This window comes from Vicugna pacos, chromosome 12 (assembly GCF_048564905.1).
Source record: "Vicugna pacos chromosome 12, VicPac4, whole genome shotgun sequence".
NCBI lineage: Eukaryota > Metazoa > Chordata > Mammalia > Artiodactyla > Camelidae > Vicugna > Vicugna pacos.
The window spans coordinates 9,074,097-9,088,868 of NC_132998.1; the positions used below are offsets into that span (position 1 = coordinate 9,074,097).

Here is a 14,772-nt window from a genome sequence, read left to right on the forward strand (position 1 = left end):
AGGGACCCAGGATTTTCCCTTCAAAGTCTCCTCAGCCTTCTTTCCTTAATCTAGAACATCCATACTCCCATCCCTTTGCCTCTGTACCACCAATAGGTTCTTGAGATCCAGTCCAGCTCCACCCTTGGGTCCTGAGCACTTCCCCAACTTGGGGAGTGGAAGAGAGACACATGCCTTCATCTCCCATATCAGCTCCAGCATGGCCTCCTGGGGTACTCACCACATCCCTGACCCCAGGTACTCTATCTGTAGTGGGTTGCACAGTGTGTCCAAAATGCATGTCCACCCCAAACCTCAGAATGTGACCTTATTTGGAAATAGGGTCTTTGGAGATGTAATTCCTTAAGGATCTTAAGATGAAATTATCCTGGATTTAGGGTGGGTCCTAAAACCACTAACTATTGTCTTTACAGAAAGAGGAGAGGACCCAGAGAGACACACAGGAGAAAGGAAGGCCACATGAAGACAAGGGCAGAGAATGCAGTTACCCTGCCACAAACTCAGGAACTCTGGGGCTGTGGGAAGCTGACAGAGGCAAGGAAGGTTCTCCCCTAGAGCTTTCAGAGGGCGCAGAGCCCTGCGGACACCTCAGTTTCAACTCCCAGCCTCCAGAACCGTGAGAGAGTCGATCCCTGCTGTTTTAAGCCACGCAGTTCGTGGTACTCTGTTCCAGCAGCCCTGAGAGCTAGTACTCCGTCTCACCGTGTCCTTCCAGCTGCAGCAGCATTCAATGGCCAGCCCCTGGCCAGAGGAACGCCAAGGCTTGGGCTGGCGCCCAGTGCCCTCTGCCAAGCCTGGGAGGAGTGGGGGAGGAGGATGGACTGTAACTTTCAAATGACCCCCCTCCATCCACACTCCCCTGCTGAGCAGCCCCGGGAGCAAACCAGGCATCTGCTCCCTCAGCCACCTACCACCAGCAAGGCGTCCAGAGCCCAGGGGGGCCCTTCCCTCCAACTCCTGGTAGCCTACCCTCATCCTGTCCTATGGCTGGGGAATTTTCCATCCCACCCCCAAGTCAAAGTCGTTAGATATAATCATTAACCAGACGGGTGTTAATTAGCCAGTCGGGGTGATCATCCATGTTGATGAGGGCGCAGCTGGCCACCAGGAACAGCTGATCAGACACGGGTGGGAGGAGCAGGATCTGGCTGGAAAGGGATGGGGGGGGTGTTCTGCAGACCCCCTCCCAATTCTGTAAGCTTGAAATCCCCATTTCTTCATTTCCGTCTTTTCCAGAGTCAGAGAAGAAAACAGAGGCTACAATGAGCTCTTCAGTACTCACGTGAGTTTCTCCAGAGCTAGGTGGGTGACGGGCACTGAGCCAGGCTCTCTAAGGACATCACCTCATCCCCGAGCCCATTATCATCACTATGATAATAGAGATACCTGTTATTTACAGGTAAAGAAACTGCCTGAAGTGGCAGAGCTGGGATTTGAACCCAGAAGACTTATCTGAGCAGTCAGGGGTCATACTGACCTCCCTCCTTCCTCAGTGCACCACATTCTCGTACTTTCCCTTTGCAATATTTATCATTTATAACAACTTAGTTACCCTAGTCCCCTCGGAGCCCTGCTAGGCTGTGAGATGCCGGTGGACAGAGACAATTTGTTTTGTGCTCCAGCACCTAGCACTTAGCACAATGCCTGGCACATAAGGATACCCAATAAAGATTGGTTGGAAGTAGAAATTCAATGTGTTAGAGAGTTGGGGTGGAAGGGGCTAGCTAGAGGATAGCTGGGGACTTCTAGACAGGTGCTGATTATAGGGTTAAAGTGCATCTCAAGAGGTCATCTGGTCCATGCCCCTGCTTCGGCTTCAGCCATTGCCCTGTCATAGCCACCAAGTCTGGGAAAAGCATTGGCATGGGTCCAAGTCCTTGGGAGAGCTGCTTCCCTTCTCTTGGCCTCAGTTTCCTCTCTCAAGCTCAGGAGCGGTGGATTGGCTGATCTTGAAGTCTCTTCCACCTCTACCAGTTTGTGGTTCAAGAAGAGGCAAAGCATTTTGGAAACGAGCATCCCCTTGGTTTGAAATCACCAGCTCTGGCCCCATTCCCAAGAGTGCCAGCTGCAGGAGGGTGTGCACCCAAGCCTGGCAGATTTGCAACCACGGGCTTTTTCACAGGCAAACGGCTGGGGGGGGTGCGGGGGGAGCGGGGTATAGCGCAAGTGGTAGAGCTCATGCTTAGCATGCACAAGGTCCTGGGTTCAACCCCAAGTACGCTGTCTAAAAATAAAGAAGTAAGTAAACCTAATTACCTCCTCCTCCCCCCAAAAAACTAAATAAATCACTCTTCACAGGCAAACTGGGACTCGTGCAGTTGGAGGAGGCTGGGCCTTCCAAGTCATCCGAAGAGGCCACACATCTAACCTAACGGTGCTGCTGCGGCTCACAAGAAGGTCTGGAAAATTCTCTTGCAGAGGTACCTTCCAGATGGGCTTTGGAGCCCCAGGGGGCAGGCAGCCTCCCTGCAGGGTCCCCACACCTGGGTTCCAGATGAAGTTCTGCTCCCCACCTGACCTCCCTCCTTCACCAGGCATGACCCCTAAAGATTCCTACTTATTTCCAGAAGAGCAGAGCCTCCTCAAAGGAGAGACTCATGCCCCAGGAAGGATTTTCAGAGCATATGCCACAAGTTCTGAGAGGATTCCAAAGGTGTTCCATGTTTGAGAAATTGCAGCAAATTGGTGCAAGCATATGGCTTCCCAGGGGGAAACCACTTGGATAGGGTCGCTGCTCCTTTGGGTTTATAAAATCCTCAGAGCCGAGTATGTGAAAAGCGCATGTGCATCATGTATTTAACAGGCAGGAGTTTAGCCCCGCCACACTGGCCAGCAGGGAGATGCAAAGATAGAGGTAAGGGCCCGGTGTCCCGGGTTCTGACTGGTTTCGAGACTGCCTGCCTATATGATGGGAGCATCCCTAACTTGGAATGACAAATATTAGAACAGGAAGAAACCTGCACAGTCACCTGGGTCTCCTCATTTTACAGATGAGGAAACTGAGATCAGTGTGCTTGGGGCAGAGCAGAGAGTGATTGCCCCAGAGTGGCCCAGAGAGTTGGCAGCAGAGGAAGGGACTGAACTCCGACCTCCCAAATCCCAACCCAGGTGGCCCAGCCCAGCATCACCTCTCTACACACCCCTGCTCTTGAAAAGCAAAGCGCAAAATACCTCTCTCCTTCCTGCTTGGTCGAGGGGGTCAGTGAATCAATGCATGAGAAGGCTGGTGGGGGATAAGGAGGGTGGACAAATAAAACCGGAAAGTGCTGAGAGCCACAAAGAGCAGCCCATTAAGCCAGAGCCCAGCACCAAGAGCAGGGGCAGGTGGGAGCTGTTCAGTAATTGCATCACCCAGTCACATCCCTGTAACCTTAAATATTTCATGGACCCAGAAGTGCACCACGTGGAAGAGCTGCTGCTCCTCCTGTGGGGCTGGGACTGCAGCAGGGACGTGAACGCTTGCACACAAACAAGCACACCTTGCACAGACACGTGCAAGCCAGGGAAGGGCTAGGATGGGGCTGGCTGAGACATTCTAGGAAGGGCTCTAAGAGCAGGCATCGCAACTCCCAGCCCCGCAAGCAGGCGACCCACGTCTTCTTCCACCCACAAGCCCAACAGACACCCACAGTTGCTCACCCAGCTCTGGGCGTCGAAAAGGTCAAAACGTCATACACACACCTTCACAGACCTCTTCCAACCCACGAGGAGACCCTGGCACCAAAGGCTGCAGTCATCTGCACTCCCCTCCCTGGAACCCACAAACGCTTTGCTCACCCACCCCCAGCCTCCTCTGAAGCCAGAACCAGGAGCTGCCTCTCCTCTCTCTCCCTGCTCTCGCCTCCTCTGCCTCCACCCCAGCACCGGCTGCTCCCAGGACCCCTCAACCCACGCACCCCCCCATCATCCATCTCTCCAAAGCCTGAGCGCTCTGGGCCCTCTCCTGACCCAAAGATTTCAGGGGAAGGGAGTCTGAGAATCTGGAGCTTGAGAAGGTAACGTGAAGGGTGGATGTGAGGCTCTGGGGGGGGGGGGGCGGAGAATTTCCATGACCAAACCGAAGTTTCAGGGAAAGAAGGAAATACGGAAGAGGTGCAGGCAAACTGGGTGACCAGGGCTGGGTGCAGAGGGTCTTCTGAAAACCTGAAGAGGTGATCCTCCTAACTCTGCTGTCCTGCCAGGAGAGGACATGACAATAATAACAGCTCTCAGTTAATCAAGGGCCTGCCCTGTGCCAGGACCTCACCTCATATGGTACTCAGCCCTCTCAGCGAGGTACTATTCTGCCCATTTTATAAATGTGGAGATTGAGGCCCAGTGAGGGGAGTCTGAGTCCCCAGAGATAGGGGTGTGGGAATCCTGGCTTCAAGTTCCAGCTCCCAGGGGCCTGGTGAAATGGGGTTGGGGAGGGACAAGTCACCTATTTAAAGGGCACCTCCAACCTGGCCCTGTGTATGTGTGGTTAGGAGATGGGCGAGTGGAGGGAAAGCCGGAGCAAGTGCTGAGTCCTACTGGGTCCCGGTGTCCCCATCATATCCTTATCCTTTTGGCTTCATGCCCTCACATTCCCTCCCTCCACTGTCACTTGGGAAGGGGAGAGATCTGGGGACCCCCCCGGGCTGGCCCTGGTATATCAAAGAGAGCAAAGGGACCACGCAGATGTAGGCTGGGTGTAGGGGGGTCATTCCTGGACTCCAAGTGACAGCAAATCAGCGGCCAGTTAACAGCAGATAGAACTGGCCCCCTGGGTCCCTATAACCCCAGCCTTGCCCTGAAGAAACAGCCTGGCCTGGCCTACTGTATGTAAAGGGATATGGCTAGGGGGGAGGGCAGGGGAGGTTATTTTGGGAGGTAAGAGAGGAAAGGGCAATGTGAAATCCAGCTCAGGGAAGGGCTGCCGGGGAGAGGAGGCGACTGAGGACTGAGGCTGACCCCTTAGAAAAGAGGATGATTCCAGGGCCCCCAGAGAACCAGGCATTCATCTGACTGGAACTTGCCAGTTGCTCCGTTTAAGACTAAATAAACAGATCTCTGGCTCCGGCCCCTACCCAGCCACTCCCTCAAAACCCTCGTGCCTTCTCCCCATGCCCAGTTCTTCTCCCTCAAAGACACATCCAGCCTCCCCAGTGTCAGCACCTCTCTTCCCTCTATCGAGTGACCCCCAGCCCCTGGCAGAGTCCCCACCAGCTCCTGTGAACGTCCTATCTCCCTCACTAGTACTGACATCTTGGTCCTACACCAACCTAGTAAGTTCTTCACATACACCTCCATCCCTTTGGGACAGCAGATCACTTTCATTATTCTGCCAGCAGTAAAATTGGAAACCAACCCCATCTGTAAGCAAGCCACCCCACTAGAGGAGTTTCCCTCTCCATCCCCAGGGGCATTCTCCCCTGGCAGGCCTTTCACCTGCTTTACATCCCCCAAATTTAGCAAGCAGAAAGAGAAACTTATTTCACAAGCTTTACCGGCTCCCCATCTCCATGGTCCTCACTCCCCTAGCCCTCCACCCATTGTCATCAGCACTTCAAGGGAGAGGCGCTGGACACCCTCTTAGACCTCAGTCCCCACTCCCTGCTGCAGAGTGAACCCAAGACCCGTGCCCAGACCCGACGCCTCCCATCCAAGTTTCCACCTCCGCTCTAGTGTTTTCCTCTCAATGAAAAGTCCCTCTCCTGATCTAACTTGAATCCTCCCTGCTGTAAGCCTAAATCCCCTTTCTTTTCACTATGCGGCGACCCCTTTAAGATTGTAAAGGAAATCTTCCTGTCGCGTTTGCTGCCCCCTCTCTCACAGCGCCCCTCCGCCTTCCCAGCCCCTCAATTCCGCCCCAGCTTGGAGAAGTTCTTCGCGGCCGATCCCCTCCCTGCCCAGAACTCTGAGGATCCCTGGGTGCCCTCCCGGGCTGTGTTCACTACGACCAGGACCCGGCCACGCCCGGTGGCCCACCGGCGGGGCGGTGACCCCCGCCCCGGCAGCTGGCGTTGCAGCCACGACGGGGTTAAGGCTCGGGGCTGGGGGAGGGGGAGGGGGCCGGGAGGGGCGAGTGCGGAGCCAATCGGCGGCTGCGGAGTCCCCGGGGCCGCGAGCCGGGAGCGCTGAGCCGGGAGCCGGGAGCCGGGATCCAAGCGCGCCGGGCTGGGGCCGGGCAGGAGCGGAGCGGAGAAGGAGCGCGCCCGCCCCAGCCCCAGTCCGCCGCCTGCCCTCCCGCCGCCCCCTGCCGGGCGGCCGCCGCCCCAGCCATGGAGCAAGACCACAGCCCCCGGAAGATCCAGTTCACCGTCCCTCTGCTGGAGCCGCACCTTGACCCCGAGGCGGCGGAGCAGGTGCGGAGCGGGGCGGGGCGGCCAGGGACTCGCCCGGCAGAGGACGAGGGACCCCGGGACCGTGCGATCCGAGACCCCAGCTCAGCCCCCCCTGAGTCGGGCGCCCCTGCCAGGGCCGGCGCGCCGTTTGGGGGTCTTCTCTTCCCTCCCCCACCGTGGGAGCCCCATCGCCCTGTCCGTGCTTCTTCGAGACAGACTGACGGATGAGCGCCCGCACTCGAAGCGGGTCCCCGCGATAACCGCTCTCTGCCTCCCCAGCCCTGGGGAAGGGGGCCTGCCTGAGGACACGACCCCTCCCCCCTTCGCCGGTCTCGCATCCCCCACCCAGTCAACGCCCGCCAGAGTTTCTGAGCTCGGCGGGGGCGCCCAAGGGTGTCGGCAGCGTTCGGGAGGGGGTGAGGGAGAGGGCAGGCGAGGGCGGGAGTTGAGAGAGGAGCAAGAGCCCCCAGCCCTCTCCTAACTGGGGGCGACCCTGCCAGACTCCAGAGAGTGAGGACGAGAAGGGGTTGAGTGAATCTGCGAGGGCTGCGGCTTTGCGGGAGAGGAGTGGTCGGGTCTGCAGGCTGAGGCGCCCCTCTCTGCCAGTCTGGACACGTGGGCCCTTATTCCCAACTCTTGCCCTTTGGATTGGTAGGGGGAGGGGGCCGGGGAGGGCATGGAGAGAATGGCTCCGGGAAGCCAGAGGCGGGGGCTTACTAGGGGCTGTGGTCCAAGCCCAGCGTCCGCGAGGGAGAAGCCCTGCGCTGGCCTGGGCTCAAGGGGTGGGAGTCCAGGGCCCTGGCCCAGCCTCCCGGCCCGGCCTATTTTTAGCTCAGAGCAGCCTGGCAGAGGCGGCGGTGTATGAGAGTGTGTGAGCAAGTGTGTGTCTCCGGGAGAGTGAGCATGTGTGTGGAGAGGGTGACCACCCGTGGTCGCTACTACCGCCCATTTGCTAAATATTTGCTCATTTGCTCACTGCTCCATCTCCTTTCGTGTTCTCTGTCCCTTCACCTAGACACCCCCATTCCTAAAGAATACCCACTTCCCACAAGGACACACCTCTATTTCCCCCAACTGGCTGCCAGCTTCCAGGGCTCTGGCTGGGCCTCCCCACCTGGAAAACTCTGATCTCTTGAGATGGGCTGGAGACAGTGTTCTTTCTGTTGCTCCAGCTCTTTGGTAGGATAAGGGCTGGATGTGAAGGGAAAGGCCTGGTACACACACCTCTCTTACATCTTGAGCTTCCCAGAGTGTAGGGAGGGGTTAGGGACTGTGTCTCCAGCCTCTCCCTGGCCTGGGAGGAGCCGCATCTCCAGACCTCAAGATGTGATAGTAGGAGGGAGGTTGGTGAGACCACAGACAGCCTGAGGATGGGGATGGGAACGAGCCATGAGCACAGGGAGCCTTCCCTTGGAACTGGGAAAAAGGCTGCTACTCCTGGAGGCAGGGGACTGGCTAAGACAACCTCAGACCCAGGGGAAAGGGCCCAAGAGTGTTGGCTGTGGGCTTAGGAGCGAAGTTCTAAGCAGAACTGCCTTCCACAGGCATAGACAAGGCTCGCTACCTGACACCTGCGTCTGTTTGGTGTTAGAGGAGGCAGGTGTAGGTGTGTGTTGGGAGGAGGAAGAGGAGAGGGGGAGGCCAGCTGGGCCAGGGGTCTAGGGGGTCAGGGGAGGACCATGAAGCAGCGCTCAGGAACCAGAGAGAAGAAGACAGCAGAGACTTCGGCCTGCTTTTCTCCCATCTTCAGAAATCTGTGTCTGCTTGGTGCGAAATCCGACCTGCAGCCTCACCTCAGCCCCTCTTGCTGTGTTACCCAAGTGTGTGGGCAAAAATCTCCAGGCTTGGCAGGAGCACCCAACCCAGACCGACTTGAGAGGGCAGCAGGAGTTGGAAACTCTGAGTTATGGAGCACAGAGTGGCTGGGGATGGAGGGGTGCCCATAGCTACCAGATCTCTGGCATGACTGGTTTGGAAATAAATCAGAAGCAGAAGCACCAGGTGTCCTTGAGAGCTAGGATTTGAGATAGGGGCAAGGAGAAAAAAAAAAGAGACTCGTTTCCTAGTAGTTCGGGTGCCTGGAGGTGCTTCAGGGAGTCTAATTTTACTCCCTCCTGCTGTAGGACATCAAAATTCTCAAGGACACTGAGTGCTTAGAATTGTTGTCCAAGGCAAGGATATTGGTTAAGGAAGGGACCTGTCCAGAGCCCTGCTGCCCTTTCTGTCACACTTTTAGTCTCTTCCTTGGGCTCCACAGCCCACCCTCTCCCTGTCTTCAGCTCCCCTCCCCCAGGACAGGAAAGAAATGGAGAGGAGTCCTCTCCTAGGAGAAGGCTGGCCTCTCCCCACATGCATGAGGCACACATACCGGCCTGCTGGCCCCCAGTACATTTGCACCAGGAAGAGCCAGAGATGTGCAGTGCATGCGTGTATGCACATGTGCGTGCACACACTCACACACCACTAATACTGCTGCCAGGGACCTTGAAATGTCACCAAAAAAACCAGATAGCACTGGATTCTCCTGAGAAAACAATCCCTACCCCAAGCTACCCCTATGCTATGCGCCTGTTTCTTCTACAGGGAGTCCCTCTCTCACACCAACCCTGCCCCTCTTGCCATGGCTGGTACCCACTTTCTGGGCATAAAGAAGGGCTCATGACTTACCACCCCCACCCCCATGGTAATGACTCTAAATAATGGACACACAGAGATAGGAATTTGATCATTCAGTGTCCTTAGCCTACTCCTCTCAACCTTGGGAGGTTTTTAGCCTCTTTCCCAGCCCCATTTGTCTTCCCTCCCCTCTTCTGCCCGGGAGGGAGCTGCAGGGACTCCAACCCCACAGTTCTCTTCATTTCCAAGGCTCCGGAGAAAAGGGGGAAACTACGTGTCCCAAGGGTCCTTGGACTGACTTCAACAACAATCAACTTTATTGGCAGCATTACAAAAGGACAGAGACAGGGAAAGGGGGCTCAGAGGCCCAGCAGTCAATCAGCTCTTATATGTTAATTTCTTAGAATGGGACCCTGGAGCCCAGGATGATTTTTCAGCTGAGTGTTAGTCCCCAGCCAGAGTCCTGCCTGCCTCAGGCTCCTCCTCATATTGTATTTACCATGACAAGGATTTCTCAAGACTGTATTTCCTGACAAGTCAGAAAGGCGGTGTGTCCAAGGATAGGGAGGGGATGATGCAGTGAGGAGCCCGGGCCAAGGAAATGCCCAGTCAGCCCTTCCTTCCTTGTGCTGTCCTCCCAGGCTGGGTGGGGACTGAGGTGCTGCCCACAACAGGTTCCAGTCCGTGTGGGGAGCGGGCTGGGGGGCTGAGGGGAAGAAAGCGTTGTGCCCTCTCCGGTTATTTCTGAGCATTGATCCAGGATGGACGGAAAGACAGTGGGCCAGAGATCGATGCCTTAGCACAGATATAGCTGCTGAGATGGAGAGCTGGGGCTAGGGCCCGGGGAGATGCAGTGACAGAAAGGGGGTTGGGGGAAGCAGGGAGTGGGGTGGCTCTGGGTCCCCAGGGGAGAGGGAGGAGCCCAGGAATGTCCACCCTGAGACCACAGGGTCAGTGTACTGCGGCACTTTTTGAGGTGTGTTAAGTGGGCAGCTGGGATTTTGTTGCTGAGGGAGTGGGGCTTTGATGCTTCCACACATACCTGACCTCTTCCCTCAGATCCGGAGGCGCCGCCCCACCCCTGCGACCCTCGTGCTGACCAGTGACCAGTCATCCCCAGGTAACCCCAGATGGATCGCTGAAGGGAGCAGGGGCTGCTGAAGACAGCTGGGTCCCAGTGAGAGAGGGTGGGTGCTAGGGAGAAGGGCAGATCTGAGGAGCCAGAGATCTCTGACCCAGAGACAGGAAAGTGATGGCTAGATTAGCAGGAGGATTTCCTTCAGAAAGATGGAGCAGTGCTAGGGAGAGGAGGGAGACCACCTGGTTCCCAAGCCCCCCAGGAGTTGGGGTGGTCAACAGAGTACCGGTTGCTGTGGCAACTGCTTTCCAGTTTTCTCCAGCAACTGAAAGGCTGCTGCCCCCACCCCCAGAGGCGGTGACAGCTGTGACGGGGAGGGACCGCCTCCATCAGCTCTCTTCCTGGCCCCCAGAGGGGAAAGGGGAAGGTTAGAAACAGCTCAGGGACCAGCTGGCATTCTGGTCACCAGTGTCCCCATCAAGATCTGGGGAGAGAACAAGGTCTCAGAGAATGTCAGGGGCGCTGGTGGGCGAGTAGCAGAGAGGCGGTGATGCTAATAAGCCAGACTGGAACTCAGGATGCCTGAGTCTCCAACTTTCCTCCAACTACTAAAAAGGACTATAACCTCCCGGCCCGGCGGAGGACACATTTGCTGTTCTTTACCTGGTGTTCCCTCCTAGGTGTTCCCTCCTAGGCGTGGTTCAGTCCTGGATCTGGGCAGGGGGAATGTTTTGAAGGGGAAAGAGATGGATACTTCAGAAGAAGGAAAAAAGGAAAAGGACCACAAACTCTGCCTTCAGGAACCTCCAGGTCTGAGGCAAGAATAGAGATGCCGATGACTACAGAGTCCAGGACAGTACAGGAAGCAGCAGATAAAACCGGGCAGGAAGGCAGGAGGGAGCTGGAGGATGGAGGTTGGGGACAGCCACCAGGGCCAGCTTCCTGGGGGCAGATGTGAGGGATGGATCAAGAAGGAGGTGACTGCAGAGGCTCCTCCCCTTGGGAAGTCCGCTTGGCGGCGGGGGTGGGAGGAGCCTGGATTTCCCATTCTCATCACTTTCTTCTTTCCATCTTTCCCTCAGAGATAGATGAAGACCGGATCCCCAACCCGCTTCTCAAGGTGAGCTGGTCCCTCCCACTCAGCCCAGCACAGAGAACCCCCAGACTCGTTAGGGGATTATCCCTCAACTCCCCACCAATCTGTAGGACGTTTTGGCTCCCTCTTCCCTGTGCCCCTAGCATGGGCTTGAGTGGATGCACACACACACCCCCCTGTGTCCCCCACACACAGACTCCGTGCTCATCATGAGGGGTGGGGGGCAGGAGTTTTCTTCCCCTACTTTCTGAAGCCCACAGCTAGTCCAGAGGGGGAGGGGGAGAAGGGCCAGCGCCCACCTGTGCTCTTCACCCTTCACAGCCGGCTCTGTCCATGTCTCCACGGCAACGGAAGAAGGTGACGAGGACCACACCCACAATGAAAGGTGCGGAAGACCCTTCCCCGCCACACCTGATGCTGAGCGGCAGCCACATTGACCCCTTTGGAAGGAATCCTTGGGAAGTTGTTAAATCTGCCTTTATTAAAGGAGGGTTGTTGCTGGACCAACCAGGGCTGGGTTCTAGCCCTGACACCAACTAGCCTGGTAGCCTGGGAAAACTTAACCTCCAGGGCCCTGCATACTGCCTCCCTTTGGCAGATAAATTAAGTGTGTGAACTCACCCACAGAGGGCACAGCACATAGGAGGCGCTGTAATATTTCTTGAATCTAAATTGAGTCTTTTCTCCTGACCCCAAGGGAGACCATGTATCCCAGCTAGTCAGGAGGCTCTTTTGTTCTTAAGCCTCTTCCCTTCCCCCCCCCCACCTTTGAAGGAAGTAGGTTTTATTGTCTAGCTTTAGTCCCTCCTTATTGCACAGAGAACATCCTTCTTGACTGGATCTCGGGACAGAAAAGTCAAACCACACAAGGCAGTGAGTGCCGGCCCTGTAGTGGGGCTGTCGAATTTGAGGGTCCATGGAGGAGTCTGGGAAGTCATGCTCTCTCCCTTTCTCTGTGCCCCCAGAGCTCCAGATGATGGTTGAACATCACCTGGGGCAACAGGAGCAGGGAGAGGAGTATGAAGGAGCCACTGAGAGCACAGGGACCCAGGAGTCCCGCCCAGCTGGGATCACAGACACAGAAGCGGAGTCAAGGCCGGGCACCTCTGGGAAAGCACACAGTACGTTCAGGCTGGGGAGGGGCCAGCCCAGGGGGAGGCCAGCCTTGCCCAGTCACTGCAGAGAGAGGCCCAGGGGGAGCCATAAACTGTCTGGAGAGTATGGATTCTTTGTACATACGAGGCAGTGGCTGTGTTTTGCATCTCTTCACCTTTCCTTCCGGGATGACACCATCCCCTCCCAGCTGGGACTTCAGAGCTCCCTGTTGTATGGGGGGAGCCCACCATAATGGGAGCAGCACTGGGGCTAGAATCCTGGCTCTGCCTCTTTACCAGCCCAGAGGCCTTGAGCAACTTACTTAACCTCAGCCTATAAAGCGATCACGATGGCGCCTTGGATTGTTTGTGAAAATTACACGAGACCAGTCCTGAGTCCAGCGGCGGACACACAATGCGTGCAATCAGTGGGAGCTGAGTGCCCACGGGCCCTTATCCCAGATGTAGGCCAGAATTCAGAATTTTTCCAGTTTTACGAAGGTAAAGCGTATATATACTGTATGTTACCTCCTACCCCGAGCAGAAACACATTAATATTTCTGCAGTGAAATGAATGGTCCCACTCAGTGGAATAAATAGACTATAAAAAGCCTCATCTCCGTTCAGGTCAGGTGTAACCACACATTGAGACCTTACCCAAATTTTTAAGCTTTTTTAGAGGTTGTTTTTTTTTTTCCTGATTGCAGATTTAAAAAAAAAAAAAACCAGTGAACCTAAGTAACAATTGTGACCAGAGAAAACCTTGCTGGTCCTGGGCTCCTCTCAGGGGTCACAGGAGCACAGGACAGGGTGAGCAGAAGCAGCGCCCCCTCTCCAAGCCCTCATGAATAACCACCCCTCCCTCCCACCACTCGTTCTCCCTCCCCAGAACCTGCAGAATCCATCCCGAAAACTCAGGGGAGGGGCAGTGAGAAACCCAGCACAGAAGACCCCTCAACCCATATACCACCACTGGATTCCCAGGGAGCCAACTCGGTAAGAGCCCAGGGCGGGGCTGTGGGCCGCAGGACAGCGGGCTGTGTGGAGAGGGCAAGGGCGAAGATCTGGAGTCGAGAAGAAGGAGAACCAAGGACCAGCTTCAGTCACTGAAAGGCTATTCTCTATGGCCAGAGGACTGGCCTCTCCCCTGACAGACCAGCAGAGAAGTGGGATTAAGCTGCAGCAGGAGGGACTGAGGTTAGACTCTGTCTCAGGATTTCCAGCTCCTGAAATGGGTGATAGAAGAAAGCCACGGAGTTCCTGATAAAGGGCCTTTGGAACCCAAGGGGAGGGCTTCACCTGTGTAGGCTGAGAGAGCAGTGGTCCTGCCGCAGTAGAGAGGCTGACGGAATAACCTCGCGAGCTTTGACTTTACAGTCGCCCCTCCCCTGTGTAGACTGGACAAGGAGGGCAGCCGCTGGGGTCAGACAGCAGAAGTTCGAGACTAACGGGATGGTTGGACGGGCAGTAGGACCCCCGGCCTCTCACTCACCTCTTTCTGCCCACTTCCTCACAACAGGTCTGAGAGTAAAGGAGGTATCTTGGAATCAAGACTGCAGTTGGGAATGCATGGACACTGGAATTGTTTCTTATTTCTTCACTTTTGGGGAAAATTTCTTGTTTTTAAAAAGTGATAAATTTGGTGTTAAGTCCTTGGCACTTTCCTTCTTTCCAGACTTGGAGCATCTTTTCTCCCTCCCCTCTCGTCCTGCCCTCTACATAGCCCCCTTCTCTTCTGCCCAGCTGCCTCTGGAAAGGAAGGAGTAAATATGGAAGCTGGGCAGGAGCCTTGGGAAAGGAGTTTTTTCCCAACCCTATCCTTACTTACTGGGGGTCAGACAGGTGGGAGGACTGACTCCTAGGGTACCAAGAAGGAAGGATGGCCCCAGGTTCTCTTCATATTGAGGAAAATGTATCACCATCCCGCAGCTGGGAGACTAGGAGCCCTAAGGCCAGTCCGGCTGCGGCTGTGCTGTGGGCGCCATCTGCTGGACACAGCTAGGAAGTGCACCTGGGCACGACCCATGGGAAAGAGCAGGTGTTGTGTGGATGCCTCCCTGCCTGTCCTGCAAGGCTCAGTGAGTCCCAGGCTTCAGGATGTGTTCCCTCCTCCAGCTGTGAGGAGACCACCACCCCGGTTCCAACCCATTAGCAAAGCTGGATGGAGAAGACAGTGGCTATTCACAAAGAGGCCCTTGCTAGGAACTGGAAAGGTCACCTCTCCCCTTTGTCCTAGACATTGAGGACACAGGGTCAACGACAGCAGCTGAGCAGAGAAGAAACTTCCTCAGACCCCATAGCCAGGCCTCTCCTACCCACTGCTTTTGATTTTTCCCAACAATGGAGGCGAGCAGGGAGGAGGGAAGGCAAGTTTTGCCCCTGTTTACTGAAGTAGTATGATGGAGAGAAAAAAGAACTTCAGAAGTTCTTGTGCTGCTGGGCGCCCTCGGGCAAGACCTCGCCTCTCTGGGCCTCCGTTCACCCCTCCCCACATGAAACAGGGCGAACACCGCACCAGGATTTTATTGAGCGTGAAGAGACAGTGTGCGCGAAGATACCCAGTGAACGACACTCACGGCCAGG

The 14,772-nt window shown here is 55.9% G+C and overlaps 1 protein-coding gene across 2 annotated transcripts; it reads left to right on the forward strand.

Annotated features, from left to right (window-relative positions):
- Positions 1 to 6,078: 6,078 nt before the first annotated feature.
- Positions 6,079 to 13,841, forward strand: PPP1R1A (protein phosphatase 1 regulatory inhibitor subunit 1A). 2 transcript variants are annotated; one of them, XM_072973909.1, is made up of 7 exons: positions 6,079 to 6,326; positions 9,981 to 10,041; positions 11,082 to 11,119; positions 11,417 to 11,480; positions 12,061 to 12,216; positions 13,079 to 13,185; positions 13,709 to 13,841. In XM_072973909.1, exons 1-7 carry the CDS (start codon positions 6,243 to 6,245, stop codon positions 13,712 to 13,714), a joined length of 516 nt encoding a protein of 171 aa, XP_072830010.1. In that variant the 5' UTR covers positions 6,079 to 6,242; the 3' UTR covers positions 13,715 to 13,841. The 2 variants fall into 2 exon arrangements, with proteins under 2 accessions (XP_072830010.1, XP_072830011.1); XM_072973910.1 differs by lacking the exons at positions 6,079 to 6,326; positions 9,981 to 10,041 and adding an exon at positions 10,727 to 10,809.
- Positions 13,842 to 14,772: the final 931 nt, after the last annotated feature.